General features: G+C 35.2%; 2 protein-coding genes across 5 annotated transcripts in view; one reads left to right on the top strand and one right to left on the bottom strand.

The window, feature by feature from the left end:
* LOC105332492 (protein MON2 homolog) overlaps nt 1–24,992 on the top strand; it is a 129,459-nt gene that overhangs the window by 88,145 nt on the left and 16,322 nt on the right. For all 3 annotated transcript variants that reach the window (XM_066082832.1, XM_066082830.1, XM_066082831.1), the window contains 8 exons: nt 4,910–5,020; nt 5,231–5,406; nt 6,248–6,410; nt 6,676–6,945; nt 7,296–7,494; nt 10,815–11,401; nt 11,689–11,832; nt 14,888–15,016. In XM_066082832.1, the coding sequence (XP_065938904.1) occupies nt 4,910–5,020; nt 5,231–5,406; nt 6,248–6,410; nt 6,676–6,945; nt 7,296–7,494; nt 10,815–11,401; nt 11,689–11,832; nt 14,888–15,016 (1,779 nt within the window). The remainder of the gene's footprint in view (nt 1–4,909; nt 5,021–5,230; nt 5,407–6,247; nt 6,411–6,675; nt 6,946–7,295; nt 7,495–10,814; nt 11,402–11,688; nt 11,833–14,887; nt 15,017–24,992) is intronic.
* LOC105332491 (hepatic leukemia factor) lies at nt 19,309–24,365 on the bottom strand. 2 transcript variants are annotated; one of them, XM_011435126.4, is made up of 2 exons: nt 24,078–24,365; nt 19,309–22,350 (listed from the first exon to the last, which is right to left on the bottom strand). In XM_011435126.4, exon 2 carries the CDS (start codon nt 22,078–22,080, stop codon nt 21,355–21,357), a length of 726 nt encoding a protein of 241 aa, XP_011433428.1. In that variant the 5' UTR covers nt 22,081–22,350; nt 24,078–24,365; the 3' UTR covers nt 19,309–21,354. The 2 variants fall into 2 exon arrangements, with proteins under 2 accessions (XP_011433428.1, XP_065938921.1); XM_066082849.1 differs by lacking the exon at nt 24,078–24,365 and adding an exon at nt 22,614–22,631.

The following is a 24,992-nucleotide window of genomic DNA, read 5'->3' as shown; positions in this document are numbered from 1 at the left end:
GCCATGTTTAATGAAAGTAAAAGTTTAATTAAGTATTGACAGCAAACTGACACAATTTTTTAAAATTTATTTATTCATTTACAGTTGAATATCTTGAACACTGATATCTTGAATACTATGGAGAAATATGACTGTCTAAGTGATTTGTAAGTCCCAACCACTTATTTTTTTAGTTTGAGATATAACGAAGTTTGACTGTAATTATTTTTGACCAGTTGTCTGACCATTGAGGTATAGTAAAATATATATCTGGTTTCTTAACCATATTACTGGATGTTAAGGTGGTATGGGACACCTCCATGTTTGAAGTATTATTTATTGAAATAAACATTGAAATTGAGTGTAATTTTATTTATAGTTTCTTTACAACAATTGCTAGCTAACAGTGTGGCGCAGTGGGTTAGAGGGTTCACTACTAATCTGTTAATCATGGGATTGAATCTCGCGAGGGATTTAAAAAATTTTTAAAACATATTTTTCAGTTGAATATCATAAATTTGAAAATTCTAAACCAGTGAAAGCTAGTATTAGAATTATAATGTACTATAAATCCACATTAATATCCACGATTGTCCCATACAACCTTAAAGAATCAGCTTCGCTCCATGAAAAATGACCACAATATATCGTAGTTAAGTTTTATAGTGTTGTTACAACATCACAATCACAATTAAGAAAACTAGATGAAGGTAAATAAAGAAAATTTATTGTCTGACTGAGTGAATTACTCAGTATACGTGTTATATTTCGCTTGTGCGGTATTTGGCGAAAAATGATTTTTCCACAAGATAATGGGGTTGGATTTGGCGCATTTCTGGATGTACCTATTTAATATCTACGTATATATTAGTCATTTGACGATGTACTTGATTTAGCGGCCCCGTTTTTCACCAAAAAAGCTATTAAATAGATTCCACAGACAAATGTAATAAATTTACGGGAATTAGTTCTTTGATAATTATATGTTAACATAATGATTTAGATAAAATATTCTATCCATATTGAAAATATGCAATGTAAAAAATAATATAATTACAAAATTATTTTCTTGTTTGAATTTTGTCCCAGCTTTTTTCATGCATCTTTTTATTGAATCCCGAAAATGTGATGGGTGTCTGATAAATGTTGAATACCAGAAAGAGGGAAATTTTTGCCCCCTGCTTTATATCAGTTTCACCTCATATGACCCCATTGACATGCACAAATTCAAAATAGGGCTATAATGGACAACTTTTTCAGCAAAGCTCCGCGATCTGTGATGGTGAAATTTTTTCAAATGACAAAATGAGATTTGGCAAAAATAGCTTGAAACCGTAATAACCCTATCTATATAAAGTGATTTTATAACCTCATATTAAGCTCATTGTACATGTATTTCGTACACACAGATTAAATCTCAGTGTCAGATTATCATACTAGTTCTTCATGTTTCCTTCCTAACCTAGTTTCATTCAAATTTATTGGACAGGTGTGTTAATTATTCAATATCGTTGTTTTTATGAGATCATTGTGTTCCTGGAAAACATGTTAACTCTACGAGATGTGCATCTGATAGGATCTTGTGTAATATTCAAATCATTTAGAAGTACCAGTATGTGAAGGCTTTTAAAGTCCGTGGGTGTAGAATATTATATGATGCGAGGATTCCCGCAGTAAATGGCATAGATTTTTGTCATTAGAGATAATGTTTGAATAAAATGATCAAATGGGCTTAGTGATTAGGAATCTGAAACTATAATTCGTCCTTACCGAAATCATAACCGACCGAAACAGGCCAGCTAAATGGATAAATAATGCAAACAATTAAAGTATCGGGTAAATTGAATTAGATGAATACCTAAATGACTGTGTTTTAAGAAAAAGATTACCCACAGTTTCAGACCATTAGAGCGTTGTACATTTAATGCGTTTATCTTCTTCTATTTTATTGGGTTTTTTAGGAAACAATTGCCTATTTCCCTTGTTTTGAAAAAAAAATTGCCATAATTCTTATTGATGAATAATTTTGAACATGCAAAGTTATAATTTTTATATTTATGACAGAAAATGATTCGGGGGGGGGGGGGGGGGGGGGGTCTTTTATGTAATTTAACTAACTTTTCCTTTAATTTGTTATCTAAATACAGTAAAACTCGTTTAGGACGAACACGTATATAGCAAATTCTCGGATAAAGCAGTTTTTTTGAGTCCACGTTAAAATTCTTAACAAATCTTTGCAAAATTTTACGGTTATAACAAATTCGAATATAATGAAATACGAATAAAGCGAACTGATTTTGAGTTCCGCAGAGGTGAATAATAACGAAAAACACCTTTATAATGATTCCTTTACAGCTAGTTTAAAAAGTTTGCACTATCATTTAACAAAATAGTAATAGAATGAATTTATTTTGATTAAATTTTCAATTCACAATCCGATTATCAAAGGTATTGAAATAATTTATCTTAAGCCTCAATTAGCAATAATTATAGTCTGGTGAAAGAAAACATGAATACAAGTAACTCTTGATAGCTCAAAGTCCATGGGGGAAGAAATACTTTGAAGTATCAAGACTGGGGATGTACTAATCACAAGCCTGACACCTTATCCACCCGTCTATGGAATAAGTTAATTATCACCACTGATAAAATCCTTTTAATAAAAAAAAATGTCGTTTCAATCAGAGATCAGCCATTTTGTGATGATGTGTTATTTCACCTTAAATATCAAAGAAAGTTGCAGTTTAACAATATGATGTCTAATTGAGGATAAATTCAAAATCCAATATGCTAAATGATGAATGATTCGATCATTTAAGAATAAGAATTAAGGATAAATTAAGAAATATGAATTTCTTTATTTTCTTATAGTACATTGATGAATTAATTTGTTGACGCTTATTAACAAAAAGAAATACCTGCATTTTATCTTCTGAAGCTATAATTTGATTTGGGTTATCCCAGTGATAGTTAATTAACTTTATTATCATTTCTTATGTGGAGTCATTCATAATCGTTGCAATAACAGAAGCTTAAGTAACTTATGCTTATTAGATTAGCAGCATACTTTAGTAGTCTCACAAAAGATTAAAATGCCCCATGATTTCCCCATTGAGTATAAGTAAGGTAGTAATGGGGGCTATATTAATGGACCATGGATGGATTTGCGCCTGGGTAGCTCAGTGGTAGAGCTCATGATTAGAGTTAGAGTGGTCTCGGGTTGGATTCCTGGTCCAGCAATGTATTTCCATTGTTTATATAATGCTCATCCCTCTATTCATACTACAGATGGTGCTGTAACCAGCCAGTACTGATGGGTGGGCTCAGGTTGATGTGTATAGCAAGGAAAGCAACTCCAACATAAGGAGCACACAATTTCCCCATTTTTTTCCCAGAATCCCCTTTTCATCAAACATGGTGGCAGCTCCTGAATCATTCAGTGTGAGCTAGCAGCTTTAATGATTTAAGGTACATTCTTGATGAGATTATTTCTGATGAAGGTCTATAGTTTGGATGATTTGGTCAAGATGCAGCTGCCAGAAGAGAACTGATCAGGTATATATTAATATAACATATCAGGTATCACTTAATTATAAGGTATCCTATAGTAATTAGCTCAGAGACAATGACTGACATTCATTAAGCTACAGGTTTCTGTTTGGGTTATTTCTTTCCTTCTTGTTATGTATATGGTTTTTTATACTTGCTTGATTCTCTTGGATTGGAATAATGAACTTTAGAAATGTTTGGTTTTTTTTAATAATTTTATGTTGATTATAGATAGCAAGACATTTATACATTATGACGGTATAAAAACTCTAATAAATTATGATTTGTCTATAAAAAAATTAATACTAAAAATTGCAATTTAAATGCCCCAGGCTGTTAATTTAACTGTTCGTACAAAGTAATAGCTTACATATTTTGTATTTGACAAATCTGAAACTTGACTCATTTAATACACCATTTATTGATTCCAAAATGAACTCAGTGTGGAATATTTACACTCAGCTGTTTTTAAAGAATTTTTCTCATTTGTTATGTGTTATCTTGCAGATGCAGCTCTGAGAATCTTCAGTATACATGTATGCCTCAAAAAATGAAAATCTGTCTCTTCTTTCCACTAGACCAGGGTAAATCAATGTTGTTTCTTTCTTTTTAGATATCATTGAATATTACAGTGACATTATAATAGTTATTAATAATTTTTTTTAAAACATAATTTTCTACAATCATGGGTATTTAAATTTCTCGGATGAAATGAAATATAAGTTGATAAATCTGCTGTGTATATTAACAATTTCTGTTTGTATTATAGGTGTGTTGCTATGAGATGCAGCTGTTACATGATGTAAAGCAATGAGAACCTTTTGATTCTATTACAGTTTTTTATTTCAGGAAGTTAGCGTAGGTCTGATTTATGACATGTCTTAACCTATATATTCATTCATATTTACGCATAACATTTGGTGGTTTACTTGATTTAGCAGAAGCTGAATTTTGCCAAAAACGCTAAATAAAATACACAGCCAAATGTACTATGTTTACTGTATGCCGTCTGTCTATTTGTGTCATCTCATGTGTGAGCATTTCCAACCTCCAAAATGAAAATAAAACAGCATAGTGTTGATCTTCAACTCTATTCTTTTTTATTATCTCAAAGATAGATCTTGACCAAATATTATTCTATTTTCATTGTAAAACTATTTACATGCAATGGAGATAGACTAATAGAAGGTAGATTTATAAAAAAAAAAAACAACAACAAACAAACCAAAAGTAGGGTAGTTTCTGAACCCTTATTCAATGAATTGATTTCTTTGTAGAATTCATATTGTTACTAATAGTCTTAAATTCCAGTGGTGAATGTAAAAAGTGCTTTGATGTTTAACCTTGTAAATTCCCTAACCTTTGACCTTTGAACTTCCAGGTGTGTCAACACCCACACCAGGGCATGCGGTGCTGGGGGGCAGAGGCTGTGACCACAATGGTGAAGGCCGCTCTCAGTCACAAATACGACACCGAGCTCCATCAAAACGTGGTAAGTTGTTGAAACACCACAAAACTCCATTAAAATGTGATAAGTTGTCATATACATCACAAAACTTCATCAAAATTTGGTAAATTGTCATATATAGATACACCTCGAAGATTTTAAATGATCTATTTGTAGAAGCTATTGTTGATAATTCTTAATGTATTCTTTGTGTAGAAGCTACAGTCGATGATTCTGGGTGACTTCTGTTTGTAGAAACTACAGTCGATGATTCTGGGGCCCCTGCAGGAGCTGTCGTACATACCCCAGGCTGACATCAGACAGAGACAGCTAGAGTGTGTCCTTCAGGTCCTCCACAACAATGGGGACAAACTGGTGCATGGCTGGCCCCTCATACTGGGGGTCATAGGGGCACTCAACAACGACCAGGGGTAAGATAAAAACTAGCTAGCCCTATAGACTGGGGGGGGGGGGGGGGGGGGGTCATAGGGACACTCAACAATGACCAGGGGTAAGATAAAAACCAGCTAGCCCTATAGACAAGGGGTCATAGGGGCACTCAACTCAACAATGATCAGGGGTAAGATAGAAACTAGCTGGCCCCTAATACTGGGGTCATAGGGGCACTCAACAATGACCAGGGGTAAGATGAAATCCTCTCCCCCCCCCCCCCCAAAAAAAAAAAACATCGGGAGTGGGCTACATTATTGCTGCTAAGCTAGCCCCTAATACTTGGGGTCATAGGGGCACTCAACAATGACCAGGGGTAAGATAGAAACCAGCTGGCCCATAATAGTGGTGGCTATAGGTTGACTCACAATATGGGAACAAGATAAAATGTAGCAAGCACTACTCACTGTTGGCAATCATGTATGGCAAAGGTTTGTCAAAGTTTCCTGGGGTTTCCACAAGATCATATTTAAGGAACTCAAAAAATGTTCAGTGGTAGGTAGGACACTAACAAATTCAATTCATAATTGGCTGGGATAATTAGTTATTATAAAGTGCCGCACATGTCACAGTAAAACATTTGTTTGACCAAGGGTCAGTTACTGAGCCCAAGAACCAACAGTTAGGAATTGTCACAAACTTACTCGGTTATATATATGTAGGTAATATAAAATGATCTTTTTGTTGGAGTTTATGTATTACTAAAGATCAACCTTGAATTGCTATTGAGTTAGTGTACCTGCATTGTTATATAACTATTTCATTGCATATTTTAGTTATTCTACATAGAAGGTGGCTGTTATTGTCTGATTTTTATTTCAGGGAGAAGCTAATTCAGACGGCCTTTCAGAGTCTGCAGTTGGTTGTTACGGATTACCTTCCCATCATTCCTTGTGTTTACTTACAAAACTGTGTAGAGGTGGCAGCAAAATTCGGTCTCCAGAACCGGGAACTTAACATAAGTCTCACAGCCATTGGACTTCTGGTACTGATAAAATTAATCTTTGGAATGTCTGAATAACTAAATTAATGTTAAAGATTTTACAGTTGTAGTAGTGGGGGCTAGTATGGGCACTGGATATTGGCCTAGGTAGCTCAATAATAGAGCTCTTGACTTAAGTTGCAGGGGTGCCATTACAGCCAAATATTTTTCATTCTTGAAACAATGAAACATTTCTTTTAACAGTGAAATTTTTTTTCGACCAGTTTGAAAATAAATATGTTTATAGTGGGATAATTGTTTTTTACAGTGGAACATTTCTGATTTTTTCTACCAAAATCGACAACGAATCGAGAGCGAGTTGGCAGCTGCCCAGTCACGGGAGCCGGGGAGTGATGTCCCTGGGGGTGAGGTGCCTCCGTTCGACGCCCTGTGGATGAGTCTGTACGTCAAGCAGGGTGAGCTGTGTGTTGACCAGAGACCGGCGGTCAGGAAGTCGGCGGGACAGACACTGTTCTCCACCATCAGTGCTCACGGCGGGCTCCTACAGACCAACACCTGGAAGAAAGTGGTCTGGCAGGTCAGTGAAAGAATCGGGTCAAGGTCACCACATGTACAGCAGAGTTTTGTGATGATTTACTTTCATTAAATTTCATTTAAAGAAGTAAATATTTTGTGTCGGTGCAAGAATGACAAGTAAAAAAATCTTAGTTTTAGTGATCTGAGTCAAACTTCTTATGTTTGCATGTTTACTTTTTAATTTTTCAAAACTTTAAATGAAAGCCTTCAAAAATTGTGATTTCAACTGGGGAAGGAATAGTTGCAAAATTTACAGAGAAAGAAGGCTTAAGGGTTGAATTTATTTGCTGGATCATTTCGTCTCATTTGTTTGACCTTTTTTTTTTTCATTATGTCTCGTTTCATTGGCAGGTGCTGTTTCCACTACTGGAGAATGTACAAAAATTATCCAGCACTGCCTCCAATGTCAAAGACGAGGCCGCCACCGGCAACATTTTAATCCACCACTCGCGGGATACAGCTGAGAAGCAGTGGGCCGAGACCTGTGTTCTGTCGCTGGCCGGGGTCGCTCGCACCTTCAATGCCAAGAGGAAAGTTTTACAGACCATCGGTAAAGCAACAGTTGTTAAAGACATCAGAACTGTCGCAGGTTTTGGATATTGTTGAATCAGTATATTGGTATCTCAGTCCTGTTGCAAATTATACATGTTTTAGATACTGATTTTTTTTATTGTATTCTGTAAATGTATTATATTTGGCATGACGATGTATGATATTTGATGGAAATTGATTTTTCAACATGGATTTGAATTAGCGTATTTCTGGATGCATCTGTTCTTATACAAACCTGAATGGCATTTAGGGATGTACTCGATTTAGCAGAAGCTACTTTTCACTAAAACTGTGAAGAAGAATACACAGCCAAATGTTTTACATTTACCTAACAGAAAGGTTGTCAAAGTAATCTCCCTTTGGGTACAGCCAAGAAATTTAAAAGCATGTAGGCAAGAGTTATTTTTCTTTGATGACAAGTTATCATATGGATGATGGAGGCATAAAACTTGCTTTTGATCTTGATCTCATTTTTCCAAAAAGAACTGACTGAGATCACAAGTGAGCTCTTCTAAGTCTGTGCTGTTTCTAAGTGCAGAGTTCAACGGCTCTTAAAACACTTTGCATTGCTAAAATACTTCTTGGCATCAGTCAAATTATTATACCCCCGCTCCGAAGGAGAGGGGGTATACTGTTTTACCCTTGTGTGTCTGTCTGTCTGTCCGTCTGTCTGTCCGTCTGTCCGTCCGTCTGTCCGTCCGTAACAAAAATTTCTGTCGCATTTATCTCAGCAACTATTTATCGCAGATGCTTGAAATTTTAACACAGTGTTTGTTAAGGCATGCCATATCGTGGGATTTAATTTTGTACCAATCAGACGTCAACTTCCTGTTAAATGACAACTTTGCTTATTTTTTAACCAAAATTTTCAAACAAATTTTCGTCAAAGATTTCTCAGCAACTATATATCGCAGATGCTTGAAATTTTAACACAGTATTTGTATAGGCATGCCATATCGTGGGATATATTTTTGTACCAATCAGACGTCAACTTCCTGTTAAATGAAGACTTTGTTTATTTTTTGCCAAAATTTTCAAACAAATTTTCGTCAAAGAATTCTCAGCAACTATTTATCGGAGATGCTTGAAATTTTAACACACCATTTGTTTAGGCATGCCATATCGTGGGATATATTTTTGTATCAATCGGACGTCAACTTCCTGTTAAATGACAACTTTGCTTATTTTTTAACCAAATTTTCAAACAAATTTTCGTCAAAGATTTCTCAGCAACTATTTATCGCAGATGCTTGAAATTTTAACACAGTGTTTGTTAAGGCATGCCATATCGTGGGATATAATTTTGTACCAATCAGACGTCAACTTCCTGTTAAATGACGACTTTGCTTATTTTTTAACCAAAATTTTCAAACAAATTTTCGTCAAAGATTTCTCAGCAACTATTTATCGCAGATGCTTGAAATTTTAACACAGTATTTTTTAAGGCATGCCATATCGTGGGATATATTTTTGTACCAATCAGACGTCAACTTCCTGTTAAATGACGACTTTGTTTATTTTTTGCCAAAATTTTCAAACAAATTTTCGTCAAAGAATTCTCAGCAACTATTTATCGGAGATGCTTGAAATTTTAACACACCATTTGTTTAGGCATGCCATATCGTGGGATATATTTTTGTATCAATCGGACGTCAACTTCCTGTTAAATGACAACTTTGCTTATTTTTTAACCAAATTTTCAAACAAATTTTCGTCAAAGATTTCTCAGCAACTATTTATCGCAGATGCTTGAAATTTTAACACAGTGTTTGTTAAGGCATGCCATATCGTGGGATATATTTTTGTATCAATCAGACGTCAACTTCCTGTTAAATAATGACTTTGTTTATTTTTTGCCAAAATTTTCAAACAAATTTTCCTCAAAGATTTCTCAGCAGCTATTTATCGCAGATGCTTTAAATTTTAACACAGTATTTTTTAAGGCATGCCATATCGTGGGATATATTTTTGTACCAATCGAACGTCATCTTCCTGTTAAATGACGACTTTGTTTATTTTTAGCCAAAATTTTCAAACAAATTTTCCTCAAAGATTTCTTAGCAGCTTTTTATCGCAGATGCTTGAAATTTTAACACACTATTTGTTTAGGCATGCCATATTGTGGGATATATTTCTGTACCAATCGGATGCCAGCTTTCTGTTAAATGTCGACTTTGCTTATTTTGCATATTCACATCAGAGCGGGGGTATCACTAGTGAGCATTGGCTCACAGATATCTTGTTTGACTTGATTATTTGTAAAAAAACAGATTCACTCAGTCAGTAGTTAATTATGTTGTGTCAAAATGTTAAGTATGAACAGAAAAGAGTACCCTTTTCACTACATCATTTGTATACCCTTTTCAATAATTAGATTTAATACTAATGTACCAAGTTTTTTCTGCTAGCTCTTTCAAGATTTAGTCCCAAGATTATTTACAGTAATTAACACAGTTCAGTACTTGCAGTACATGTACTATGCTACACTATGATATACTAGTACATGTACTAAAATTGAATTATGCTAAAGAGTGATAATGAAATGATTGGATAATATTTGAATGTGTTAGAATTTAAATGAGTTTATGAACATAGATTTGGGTATGCTGATCTTATACAGTTAATATTAATTATACAGATACATAAATCAGTAGACATAGGGTCAAAGTTCAGCAACCAGCTGCCTTAGGCAGAGCCATGTACTGAAGTATACATAAATGTATAAAACAACTGAGTATTTAGAACAGTGACAAGGACCCCTCTCACTGATCTGTTAGGAGGAGGGGGGGGGGGGGGTTCATTGCACACACAGGGAACATGATGTAATGAAACTTGCTTAACAGAAATTCTAACAATCAGCTGGGCATTGTCTTTGAAAATGTTAGATTATTTTTTTTCAGTATCAAGTGTTTGTGTGGTTGATTGTTGGAGAGTACAATATTTCATTATGGCATCAAATAAGTAGAGTTGAATTGCAGTTACATAGATTGGTATATTTTAATTTGATTTTTTGCGACTTATGGGCAACATTCTTTATACAATATGATTTCAATTTTTCAGTCAATCAAATAGTGTGTAAATACAGAAATAAAATTGATAAAAAACAAGTAAACAGAATTATATACATTGAGAGACTGAGCAGCAGTAAAAATGATTAACTCTGAAAAAAAAACAGGTTGCATCACACAAAACCTACATTCAAGAGAAATTTTTCTTGATTGTATTAATAAATTTATTCTTTTGTTTGGTTGCTAATTGATTTTTCCAGGGCCTGCTCCTAAATGCACTAATGACTGGACTCTATTGTTTTTTTGCTAGGTGATTTTCCTCGGGCCTGGTCCCTACTGTTAGAGTACATAGAAACTAATGCGATGTGCAATAACGCAGAAGTCTCTCTGGCTGCACTGAAGTCTTTCCAGGAAATTCTACAGATGAGCGGTGACCCAAAGGACAAGTCAGATGATCTGTTGACCTTGATGAAGCCTCCTTCTGAGGTTGTGATGTCAAGGTCAGAGGACACTAGCAAGGCATTGCCAAGGTCATCAAGTAAAGATAGTGACCTTGACCTTGCCCTATGGACAGCTGCATGGAAAGTGTGGTTAAACATTGGAACCAGTGCCACCAAGCCGCCCCCTTCCCCCGGGGGTAAGGCACCTGACCGAGGGGTGTACGTTCCCTCCCAGGCCTTTCTGACAGCCCTGATTCAGACTTTTCCGCCTCTGTTTGAACACATCAAGACCCGTTTTGTGGCAGCCGATTTACAGAAGTTGTCATCAGTACTGAAAACTGCCCTCTGTGTTCCTGTCCATGGCGACGCGTCACCTTTCATTATCCCATCTTTCCCCGACGTCACCACAACGCCCCTACAAGAGGCTTCACTTGCTGCAATGGAGGTTCTCATAAAGGTATATTAGCATCAGTATGTCAATGTTATTGCATGTACCAATAATTGGTTGATTTCTTGATGAGCTGTTCACTCATTGGCTATTTGTTCTTTAACAGCTGTTCATTCATTGGTGAATTTTTTTAACAAGCTATTTACTCATTGGCTATTTGTTCATTACAGACATTTCATTCATTAGATGATTTCTTTACAATCAATTCATTCATTGGCTATTTGTTCTTTATACTGTTTATTCATTGGTTAATTTCTTTACAAGCTTTTCACACATTGGCTGTGATTTCTTTACAGGCTGTACAGTCTGGACCAGAGTCCATGCAGTCTATGTATCCAGACATCTTTGACCAGCTGCTGACCTTTGTTGAGTTCGGAGTCCGGGTCCCAAAGTTTGGTCAGCTGGAGGCAAAAGCCTTTGGGGCTGTTAAAGGTCCACAGGTCTGTGTCTCACCCCATAGGGCCATTCTTACACTCTTCCAATCAATTTTTGTCCGGGGTCAGTCTGTCTGTCTCTTTGTAAACTTTTTGTATTTTCGGCATCTTCTCCAGAATCACAGGTCCAATTTCAACCAAAGGACTATGTTGCGGTATTATGCATTTTTTGCCCCCAAAGTGAAAGTTTTTTAAAAAGCTTTGAAAATAGGGTAGGAGATAGTTGAAATCATATCGGAAATATGTGTGTAAAAGGTTGTCTCCACAGTGATGTCATAATGTAAAATTGACGTCATGAAGATAATCATATTTTGATAAATTGATGTTTTGTAGCAAGATATGGGTGTTTTCCAAGGGTTTTTCAACTGGGAAACATTGAGCGCAGGCTTGCTCAAGTACCACTTTTTAGTATGATTTGGATATTTATTTAAAGAAAATTATATCTTAAAATCCTACTAGAGCAGACCTGCGCTCTATACATACGAATGCAAAATATAAAGGAAAAATGACAATATTTTCATTTATATGCAAAAGTTCGGGACTTTGGTCATTTAGGTGACGTCATAGATAAACAGCGACTGAACAATGATGACTAAAATCAAGATGAAAGTGATTGGCACCCTCTGTACAATGATTTATGAAGATTTGATTTTCATACGACACTATTTATTGGTTAAAATTGGAGACAGATATTTGACCATACCAAATATAGTCCTTTGGCACAAGGCATCATTTGGTGAAGAGGATTCAAATTTATTAAAATGAAGGGCTACACCCTCTTTCAAGGGGAATAATTAGAAGTTATTGAAAATTTGTTGGTATTTTTGAAAAAAATTCTTCTCAGAAACTGATTGGCCAGAATAGCTGTAACTTATGGAATTATCTTCAGATAGGGTAGATTCAAGTTTGTTAAAATTATGATCCCAGGAGATAGGGTGGGGCCACAATGAGGGTCAAACTTTTACATAGGAATATATAGAGAAAAGTCTAAAAATCTTCTTCTCTGCCAGAAAAGCTGAAACTTGTGGGGAAGCATTCTCAGGTAAAGTAGATTCAATTTTGTTCAAATCGTGATCCGTGGGGATAGGTGGGGCCATAATGAGGGAGGGGGGCTCAAATTTATTGAGAAAAATCTTAAATCTTATTAGAAACTGATCAGCCAGAAAAGCTTTGACTTGTGTAGAAGCATCCTCAGCAGGAAGGGTAGATTTAATTTTGTTTAAATCATGGTCTCCAGGGGTAGGGTGGGGACACATTGGGGGGGGGGGCAAATATTTACAAAGGGAGATACATGTATATGGAGAAAAGTCTTTAAATCTCTTCTTTTTTTAAACAAATTGGCTAGAAAAGCTAAAACTTCTGCGGAAGCATGCTCAGGTAGTGTAGAAACATAGTTGTGAATTAAATTCAAGACCCCAGGGGATAGGTCCACAATGGTGGGTAAATTTTTTACATAAGGATATATATTAGAGACAAATCTTTAAAATCTTCTTCTAAATAAAATTAATAATATGCCCTAAAAGGCTGTAACTTTAGTGAAAGGAACCTAAGATAGTATGGATTTATACTGAAGTGCTTTTATTTGGATATTTATTCCTTGCGTTGCAACGAGGAATTTACAGTTATTGATCTCTTAGACAGAAGTCACGATCTGATTAATTTCTCTTTTTTTCTCTTTTAATTTTAACTTGGCAAAGAACTAGATTCAAGAGATGTGTAATTTTGTCTGAAGAAATGATCAGCTTCTATTGTAATATATACAAGAGAAGTTTAAATGTAACGTTTTGAAAGAGAAATAGACAATCTCTTCCCAACTGAATGAATATTTCAAATCAGGTTGTCATCTTTTCTTTGTAATGAACGTCATCAGTAGGCATTATACCAGCCAAGCTCCTTCAAATCGCTAAAAATTGTATCATTCAAAAAATATTTGGCTCTTTTAAAATTCTTGATCTCTCAAAGTAAAATTGGGGTACGCTTATATACATTTGATCATTGTTTTTTACTCTTGGTATCTGAAAGCGTTGGTTGATAACTGGTATAAAAGTCATCAATCAAGCATATAATTAACTTCATGAGGACATTGCCAGGGTAGCTATATACCTGGTAAATGCCCGGGGCTAGCGTGACTGGGTTTTTTGGCAGTCTACTTTTATAGGTGACACAACTCCCATGTTTCTTTACAAGGGTGAATTGGTTGATTTATACAAGTGTGAATTAAGTAGCATTTATTGGTTATTTTTTACAACACCCTGCCTTTAGCGTGACACTGATTTTTGATACTGTAAAACTTCTTGAAAATTCCTATTTATTTTAAATGTGTCATCTTGAATTGAAGGCCTATTGTAAAGATGATATAGGAGCTGATTAATAATTTATATACTCAAGATAATGCAAGTTCTGAGATTAATGTTTAAACGAAGTCTGTGAGTGAGTTACATGAAAACTGTAAACACGAACTTTGCGCAACAATGTTATACACATTTATTATAAATTTTTAATTTCAGTTGGAGAAAATATTTCCAGTTTTTATTTGACTTACAATCTCTGCTGGTACCCCTTCTATTGATCCTTTAATAGAACTGTTCTTTTAAATTATTTAGGTCCCTTGAAGCTATCGAATGTCACCAGTATATTGTTGTCAATGATGTAACAAGTTATTTTACTTTCAATGCAGTGACTTCATGAATAGTTACATCATTATACATGAATGCACCCAAACAAATTAAAGATCTTGAATTTGAAAAAAATCTTTCTTAGAATTATAAATATGATTATTTCATATATTGACTATTATTTACTAATGAACAAATCAATGATATATTTCAGCTTTGAAATTTGCAAGTGTAGCAGGGCGAAAATAAAATGGGGAGAAAAATAACCTAGAATACAGCATTTTGAAAATTCCTATATATTTGTCTCGAGTTTGTTTTCTTAAGGAGGACAATGAAGTATAAAGATGCATGGTCAAGGCCATCAAGTTTTCTAAAGACTGGCCATTACACTGAAATGTTTTTTGCTGTATAGAATTTGTATGATCTTTGACCTTGACCTTATTCAGGTGGACTGGGTGACCATGAACTTTGTCCCCTTTGCTGAAAAGTCTGTGGAGATGGTGGTGAATCTGTATGGGGTCAGCGCCAAGCATCCAGTCGTTGTGCAGGCTCATGTTCTCCAGAAAATAATTCAGGTTTGTAAACCAGAGGAGGTAAAAGAAAAACATCATAAAATATATCGGTAAATTATTCAGGTTTGTAAACAGAGAGCAAGAGAAGAAAAAACATCTACAGCAAATGAACCAATGTTGGAGCCCACAGGTTTTATGTGTATGACCAATGTTGGAGCCCACAGGTTTTATGTGTATGACCAATGTTGGAGCCCACTGGTTTTCTGTGTATTACCAATGTTGGAGCCCACAGGTTTTATGTGTATTACCAATGTTGGAGCCCACTGGTTTTCTGTTTGTTACTCAATATGATAACATGTGGGCTCCCACAGTGTACTTATTAATAAAAAAATCACTCAATATAAAATTGAAATAATGAGAATTCTGAAACCTTGAGAAATTTTCGAACTATACAGTTCAATCTTAAAATACAGATATGTAGAAAAATTTAGAAAGGTAAACATTGTAAGAAGTCCCAGTTGGTTTTGAACACCAGACATACACAGATCAGAAGCTGATGCTTTGACGTATTGTGCAAATTGCTATTAGACATAGAATCGTATTGTTTCAAATTCAGAAGAAACTATGTACTAATAAAAATATTGATTTGTCCCAAACTGGTTAGATTGATTATTAGTACAAAAATTGTTTTAAAGACATTGGAAAGAATCAACTTAAGTTGATAACTGTTTTAGAAATATATCAGAGGATCAATTTAAAGAAAGAATCTTTAGTTATTTAATTATTCAGATGATAAAATTGAAATGAATGATATATGTCATAGTCAAATAAGAAATAACATTGATTCATCACACACAGCTCAAAGATTTATAAATCAAGAATACATACACTGCAGCTTTTAAAACTGTCGTGGGACTGCTGCTTATTGTCATTAATTTATTTACTGATATTTTTTTTGAAGGGGGTGGGGCTGGGTCTTATTCTTAATCCTGGTAACATAGACTTGCAGAGAGTCACAATCTGAAAATGGAGGCAGCTCTTGGTTTATCCATCCTATCAACCATTAGCCTGCTACCTTATAAAGCTCTACACCAGATCTAAGGATAATTTCCTTAATACTTCGTAACTGTAAGTTACTGTCTAAAGCTGAATTAGAGAATAAGTATTGTACTTAGACTCTCTCTGTCTCTCTCAGAACTACTAGTAAATTTCTAGTTGATCCCCTCTCTCTCTCTTTCTCTCTCTGAACTAAATTTCTCTCTCTCTGTTAACTATATCTACTCTCTATCTCTCTGAACTAAATTTCTCTCTCTCTCTCTCTCTCTCTCTCTCTCTCTCTCTCTCTCTCTCTCTCTCTCTCAGGCTTTCTTAGTATGGTCAAGTAATGTTAGGTTTACATTTCCCTCTGGTGGCCCCTGGTTGTATCATCATTAGATAAGTAGCAGGGTCAGTGTCCTGTTCAAGTTTATCAGTGAATTGTAAAGTGGCCAGAGTGACCACTGAGCTATCTGTACAGGACACAATACACACCGCAGAAATCCCAAATCAGAGTTTTAAATAGACCCCAGAGCTGCGTTTTACAAAAGAACTTACGACTTATGTCCAAACGGATAAATGCGTTTAAACCTAATGGCTGTAAAATATAATTATAGAAATGAAAAGAGTTGAAAATAAATGGTTTTATATTTTTAAAAAATTGTTAAGGATCATTTCAAGAGATTGAAAATATTTACGTGACTTTGTTGAAAGTTCATTAGGAAAGCGTAGCCCAGGCTTCAGCTGTGGGTGCTTGATTATTGTATTGTAACCACTTTATCTGTTTAGAAAGGCTGGAAAGTCAAGGCCATTTGTAGACTTTATCGATCTTCCTGAGATGAAAAGCTTTGTATAACGATAAAGAAAAGTGTTCAAATATTAAAGCTAAAATATTTGGAATTTTTCTTGACTTAATAATAATTGAAGGCTGTGAAATCATCCCTAAAACTTTAAGGAACTTGTATTGGTGTGATTGGATTAATTGTTGAGCCCCCCCCCCCCCCCCCAAGCCTTCTTAACCTTTGAACATGCATAATTAATGCAACAAACTTAACAAGTTTGATAAGATTGTGTTAAATTTTAACTCTAAAAGAAAAGAAAAGATGCATAAGGTGAGAGCACCCAGGCAACAATATAAAAGAGCCTGTTTTGAGGTCCTTTTGGTAAATTGAAATATGAATCACAGGGGTGAAAAATTTGAAAAAAAAATTTTAAGAGTACAAAGCTTTTCAAATGTTCCGGATTTTATTAACAACTGAACTTAAGGATTAAAATTCAAGCTGGAGTGTGTGGTTTCAAATGAGTTCGTAGTGTCTAATTTTATCCAGTTTGAACAACGCTCACTTCCTCCCCAGAATTTAATCCGTTCATTTAGTATATACTGTAACTTGGAATAAGTACTCAGTGGTTACACAGAGTGACCACTAGATCCTTGAATGGTAGCCCCCAGGGCTTCCTGCCAAACTATTTTTGGCCCCTTTTTCAGTCGATATATTTCCTGGCTGGCTGAATTATCGATGTCAACATATCCCCCAGGACATTGAGTATCCGTGACAACCAAGAATTGAACTATGACCTTTTACCTGATTGAGGAACCTTGTGTTTAGTTATCCTGAAGGAGTTGTGAAAGAAATAAATTGTTGGATTTCTTTTTTTATTTACTGAATTTTGTTCATTATCATTTGTTGTCATTTGTTTAGGATTAGTGGCACATACTCTATTTTGATAATTAACTTCATAAACTGAATATGTAAATATAGTCATCCTATTATACAATGATTTTTTTTTCAAATTCCACTATCCAAACATTTTCCAATCAGTGTAAAGACAAGAATTTCCATAAACATGCCATTATCTATATACCATATAAGATTATAGGTTTGAGATTTTTCTATAAATGCTGGAACACCCCAGTAATCCACTTATACTAATGCATATTGAGCTCACATTGGCTTTAAAGCTAGATCATATAAGAACTCATTGGAATTACTGGTACATAGAAATACAAAACTGCAAAAGCAAGAACCAGCTCCTTAGATCTGCAGCCATTCTGTGAGTGAGAGAGCGTTAACAGAAGGTACTACGATGGAGCATGTCCCTATATAGACTTGCATGTCATGTGTTAATAAAATCATTGAACAGTTACAGGAAAAAAACTTGAATGTAAATAGCACACCCCTCATTGACCCAGTAGTCTGGAGATTCACAGAGAACTATGTTTCCTCGCCATGACATACGCTTCTTCAGGACTGTATGTTTCCTCGCCGTGACGTACGCTTCTTCAGGACTGTATGTTTCCTTGCCATGACATACGCTTCTTTAGAACTGTATGAAAACTGTAAGTCTCCTTGCCATGACATACCTTTCTTCAGAACTTTATGTCTCCTTGCCATGACATACACCTCTTTAGAACTGTATGTCTTCTTGCCATGACATATGCTTCTTCAGAAATGTAAGTCTCCTCGCTATGACGTACGCTTCTTTAGAACTGTACATCTCCTCGCCATCACATATGCTTCTTCTAACTCGGTTTGTCCAGTCCTTGATTGTGTATTCTAAATTACTGTTAACATCAGATATGTATTTAAACTTTTAAATGATATTCTATTGCCATAAATTAGTATCTAGTTAGAAAAAATACAGATATTTAAGCTTCAAAATTTGACATTTTTCTATGTGTTATATAACAGATCTCTTTACTTAAAGGAGGTAAATATAGCCTGATAATTGCCATGACAATCCCGCCCTCTCAAACACTGACAAACTATAAAACGGCTTTTTTTGGGGGGCATGCTTGACCATCAAAAGTCATGGAACAAGCACTGTCAGCTTCAGCAGTAGAGGGAGAACCTTTGTCCCACTTGGAGGGTATCGTCAGTCCCAGTTATCACTTGGTGCCTTATAACTTCCCATTGAGGTTTTCTGTTTGTTAGGTTATTTAAAATTTAATTACAAAACATGATGTGAATTACAGGAGCTCCCTCTCAGGATTTCAAGAAAATATGTAAAGTAAAGATGACACCAGTGTTTGTTTAGTAGTGGACTTTGATTTTTTCCAAGTCATATTTTCTTATAGGCCTAGAGCAATCCCAAAGTAAAAAGCAAAATATAATAAAATATATTTAAACTTATTAAGCATTATCTTTTTAGGTCGGAGATCATAGTTAATTATCTAGAGAAGATCAAAGGTCGTAATTAAATGGAGAAATAATTAAATAGAGAAATAATTAAATAGAGAAATCAGTTCTTCTCCAAGAAATAGACTGTTTCCATTTTCAAAAGATCATCAATCAAAAAAATCATCACTTCTGAAGGCTAAATGCAGGAACATACAGGATTTTTATTCATTTAATGGAGAACACCTCTCTGATTTTGCCAGCATTGTTAAAACAAATTCCATGGAGTGCATTCACTGCAGATAGTACGTTACAAACATATATATGCACAGATACACAACAATAGGTTAACTGCTGAGGAATTATAACATCTTCAAAGGTTGGATTTCTTGATATGTACACAATCTTCTATGTCTTTCAAATAATTTATTGCATGATATATTCAAGTATGTACACTTAATTAGACTAAATTCACATAAAATCTGCAGACTTGGACCATTAACTTTGCTGACCTGTTTCTTTTGCTTCAAGTACATTGCATAAAATGGTGTGCACTATTACCGCTATGTTTCCATATCATCACTATATTTTTTATTATGAAATAAAATCGCAAAGTAGTATGTTTTTCATTTCAATTAAATACTGTATGGTCCCAAGAAAGTCAACAATTTTAACATAAAAAAATCCATTTGTAATAAAAACATATTGTGGTCTATAGTATCATTATATGAACCCCTTTTTTCCTCTGAACAAGAGGTTCATTCACACACTGGGTGTTCAGACACTAGATGAACATCAATAATGCCCAAAAAATCCTATACTAATAAATAACAGACTGAAGTGGTCCGGTGAAATTTCATCAAAAGATGATACTTTCACGTACATGTAAACATTTATCATCGTTTTCCACCTACATGATCAATAAAAACAAGCATAATAAATGCAACGGATTCAATAGTTTCTTTTACAAACATATAATTCAATTGATAAAATTTTCGAGTCTCAACATACCAAGACCAATATAGTAAAAATATCACAATAATATTCAAGATCGGTTTAGATATAAGCGCGTTTATACCCAGCATGCTTTAGCACGGTAAGGTATTGTAGTTCAGGGTCACGTGCTTGATATCGTTATTTCAGGGGCGTAAAATCAAACAAAATGCATGGTCAACAATATGGTTCCAACAGTTTCAAGTACACAGACAAAACACAAACAGACAGGAAAGGTGACCACCGGTATCTCAATGTATAACTCTGGTATAATGTACAGTTAAATGTTAAATGAGTAACATTTATTTATCATGCTGTGGGGGGGAGGGGGGGGGGGGGGGCTACAATGATCCATGTAACTATCATGTACCTCTGTCCATGGTGATCTCAGAAGCATATAACGGTAAAAAAAAAAAAATTACTTATATTACATCTTAAATGACTTGCACTAACTATCAAATCCCTGCCTGCTAAAAATATTTTTGAAGAACATTTCTTTCCCATTTTCAATAACCTATTTCAACAATCCAACCTTAGCTGTAACTTTATTGATTATCAGAAAGTTAATGTAATACGTTTTCGATAGTTTTTTTTTTACATGACCTCTTCTAATCATGTACTAGAACAAAGAAATAACTACCAACACAAGTTCACAATTTCTGGATAAGTTGGAAGAAACTATTTTTTTCAATGTGTGCCAGTAATTTGAAGTCATTTAATTCTTCAAATGGATTCATTTATAAAGGTTTTTTGCAAATTTTGCATGCATTTTGCTAGAGTTTAAAGAAAAATAGGGTGGGCAAGATGAAAAATGATAAAAAATAAATCTTATAAATCACAATAACAATTGCCCCTGGGTTAGAGAAATATATCAGAATAAATTTGACCAAATACTCTTTTCTGCTCTCTGTGGATAACAAAACTGCAGTTATATATATATATATATTTCTAAAATATGCACATAAAAGACAGTTTATAAACATCAATATCTAAGTCCATCGTGAATACCCGTGTAACTCCATACAACTTGTAAATCTAAGCGAGCCTTCCCTGAGCGTCTCTTGCAATCCCTGAGAACATATCCAAGAAGTCCATCGGATCGAGACAGATTAAAAAAAACCAAACAATAAAAATTCTTTTGAACACAATTGTCTGCACGAGCTGAACTTGCCCACCTTCTCCTAAGTACAAGAACACCGGATTTATTTCATCATTAGTCAAACACACATGTAGAACATGAATATGAGAAACTTGTTGCTAGGGGTTATATAACATGCATCTCAGTTTTTCAATCTCGCTCTTTAGAAGCGAGACCTCTGTACGAAGCTGGAGATTTTCCTGTTCCAGAAATACGACTCGAAGAGCAATCTGTTCCTCCTTCATACGCCGTGCTTCTCGTGAACGCTTGGCAGATTCGTTATTTTTTTGTCGTTTTTCCCAGTACGCACCATCTTTTTGATTTTCTGGGGTCAAATGTGGGCGCTTTTTCGGAGGAATCTTGTTATCTCCCTGATTGGCTAGATCGAGTGGTGTTGAGGGACCACTAGATGTACTAGAAGGAGATGAAAGATGAGATGAATCGAGATCCTGCGACGACGCATCATGGCCTGCAACATTGGGGATCGGGTCACCGGTGGGAATAGGAGAATTCAAGTCCATAATGGACGACATGGCACTGGATGAAGTGTGGTCAACATTAGATGGACCGGGCATGAGAGATGAGGGGGAGTGACCATTTCCTCCAGAGGGAACCCGCGGGGCCGAGAAATCGGAAGGGGTTGTCGAGGAGGCCTGATTGGACAGGGCTGCGAGGTCGCTCTGTGTGAGTGTATGGGAGGGCTCCTGATACGGCATGCTCATGCTGTAGTACGCAGAGCTATTCCCCTGGATAGAGGACGCTGTGGTCATCTGTCGCGAGTGACCGCCTCCATACTTGTAGAAGCGGTCGTCTCGATGCATCATGGAGTATGGATCCTGCATCATGCTGAACACATTACCGGGACTAGCCAGTTTGAGAAATGTAGGTATTATTGCTTTAAAAAGCTTCAACTCGACCCACCGCCTGATGTTTCGCCACCTGTTAAATCAGTTGTGATATTTTCAAGTTTACACTCACTTCCATACAGAGAATTTTTCGAAATGTAGTTTTCTTTCGTTGTTTCACCTTTCTTTTAAAACTTGATTTTCCTCAAAGAACTTTCTTTTTTCCACGATTCATTCTTCTTTCCTCCAAAAGTTCATTATCTTTTTTTTCTACAAGTACAAAAATAACATTGCCATTAATTGATAATCTGACATCACTGCAGTTTTTAAAACTTGGTCTTGAGCATTTAGATAAAGACACACTTGTCAATTTTTTTAACAACACATGTACGATGCATTAAATTATTCCATGAAATTTTTTCTTTTCAGTGCTTAATTTCAGAACAGATTTTTCTTATTTAAAAAAATCATAAGGATATTTGAGCTTAAGGATGAATCATATACGACAGTCCTCTTAATATAAGGGAACTGACCAGTATCCATCTCTATGAAAGATTTAGCATTGGAATTTGACACCAGTGAAATTAATCACGTCCAAATATCAAAAGGGAAAAAATAGGAATGGATCTATTGAATTTGACCCCCTGGGCTATTCTGACATTGAACCCAGTGAGCCAATAGTCACGCTTCACTGATCTTGTAAACAAATTCCTGGGTAGCCACAGGGATTTAACAGGTTTTTTTCTCTACTCAACAATGGCATCTAAGGATGGACATATTCTGTGTTTGATGGCCTTTGGATACAGATTGTTTTCAGTGAAAGTTGATGGGTAGAAACATAAAGTCAATTTCAAAGGGTCATAATATTAAATTCTCAATGAGAAAGCGAGTCTTGAACACTTCCTTAAAATAACACAAACAAATGTAAAATACTAGCATGTTTTGCAATGTAACAAACATTCCGACAGCAGAATTTTTTTTTGAAATTTACTTGTTTTTTTTTTTAATGAAAAGCAAAATCATCAATTTAACCCATGACCAAACACATTGATTAAAATAATTTAAAAGCTGTTAATTAAGCACATGTATTTATAAATAGGCACATGTTATGGTCAATAGACATTGACTGTACATGTATATCATGATAAACTTGACCGAATTTTTTGTTATCTTTTGAATTTGAAGTCCACTTAAATTATAAAGAGTGGGGAGATATTGTTCGGATTTCTATATAATCTGTCCATGGATTTAATTACTGTGCAGTATTCACGAATTAAAAAGTCAAAATTAGGATTAAGGGATTAGTGTATTAAGGGTTAATCAGAGTCTCTTTTATGGAAAATTTCCAATATTTTGTTTACCTTTTTATTTTTAAATTGTGTATTAATGCAAAAAAAGCAATATTATGTATTCTAGAAAGAAAAGAGCAATGAAAAAGATTAAAGATACAAAATTAATTAGTAATATTTGAAAATATTGACCATAATTCATAAAAAAAAAATGAATAAATAGCATCAAAATTGAAAGTTGGGTTATTTTTTTATTCAAACATTTAAAACCTTAAGACAATCTATAGAAATATATACAATCATTGAGATTGCCCAGGTCACCATGCCAACTGATTCCAATTAACTCATTATGACATCACAGTGTACACTCGAATGATTTCCTCTAAAATGTCTATCTTCTGTTACACGTGTAAAACACGACGGATTTTATTCCGGTCTGGAATTTACCTATGTACAAATTTAACATATATCAAAATGTGATTTTGTGTGCATTTTGTTCGAAGTCTTTTAATAGTAATAACATATATATTTTTTCCGCGTGAAGATGAAAGAAGTAGAAAGTAATAAAATTACTCGATCGTAGGTTTTGTTTTCAATAAACTATAGACAGAATACATCGATCAGTAGGTTACTCAATCGGGCGGACGTAACAACAAACACACCGAGTTCAAAACAAAAACATCGGCCATTGTATCAATATATACTTACGCCAGTAACACAACCCAATAGTCCCCGCAATCCGAGAGCATTCAGCACGGGGGGGCTCACAGAATCGGCATCCAAAAAATCTCACTGGTTGTGGAGGGTGGCGGTAATATACCTATCTAGGTATAAACGGCATCCCTTGGTATAGCTGTGCTTTTCTCTCTATCTCTCGCTTTCTGCAACAAGTCGTAATCTCTCGCTCACACTCGCGACCTTCCTTACTTTTTCTTATCAATGCTATGTACTTGACCAGTTATTTCTCACTTGGCCACAGCTCCGGCCAACTGACCAATTAGCGATCGGGATTTCTCTCTCGTGACCCTTGAACCCCCTTGGGTAGATTTATTTGCAGCCTGATTCGTAGTCACGTGACGAAAGCTTAGCTAACTGACCATTGGTATTACGAAACGGCGAATAATTGTGGGTCAGTGAACAAAACATTGCAACGAATAAAGAGATTAGGGCCATTGTTTACAGAATATGAGTGAATTTATATCGAGAGAAAAAAGGTCGACATTTTTCATCCATACAATATATATAGCTTAGAAACTTTTATTATTATGAGGCCTAGTAAGTAATATAATTATATATTAGTGTATATGCTATTCTCTGTACTTAGTGTTTCTACTCGATCAGAGTAAAATCGTCTCTTTTCTGAATAATAATCATATTGACAGAAATTGATCGCTGAAGATTGATTACGTCACAACAGGTGCGCTCCCGGCAAGTTCGTGCTTCCTGATAGCGACACATCCGGGTGTGATGAGCAGAGCGAGGAAGTGAACTCAATCTGTACACGACCTGCATAAAGCATGTAGGGCGTGCGCTGAATTAGTACGTTGTCCATGCTCATATTTTTAGCCATCTACCCGTTTACACTGTTAATCGGAGACAAAGAACTTAAGAAAATATTTATCA

This window comes from Magallana gigas, chromosome 4 (genome assembly GCF_963853765.1).
Source record: "Magallana gigas chromosome 4, xbMagGiga1.1, whole genome shotgun sequence".
NCBI lineage: Eukaryota > Metazoa > Mollusca > Bivalvia > Ostreida > Ostreidae > Magallana > Magallana gigas.
The sequence above is the reverse complement of the archived record's forward strand: the minus strand, read 5'-3'. Positions and strand labels throughout refer to the sequence as shown.

Bases quoted from the DNA above. Each gene is read 5' to 3' on its own strand.
- LOC105332491 (XM_011435126.4), bottom strand. From the start codon at position 22,080: ATGATGCAGGATCCATACTCCATGATGCATCGAGACGACCGCTTCTAC.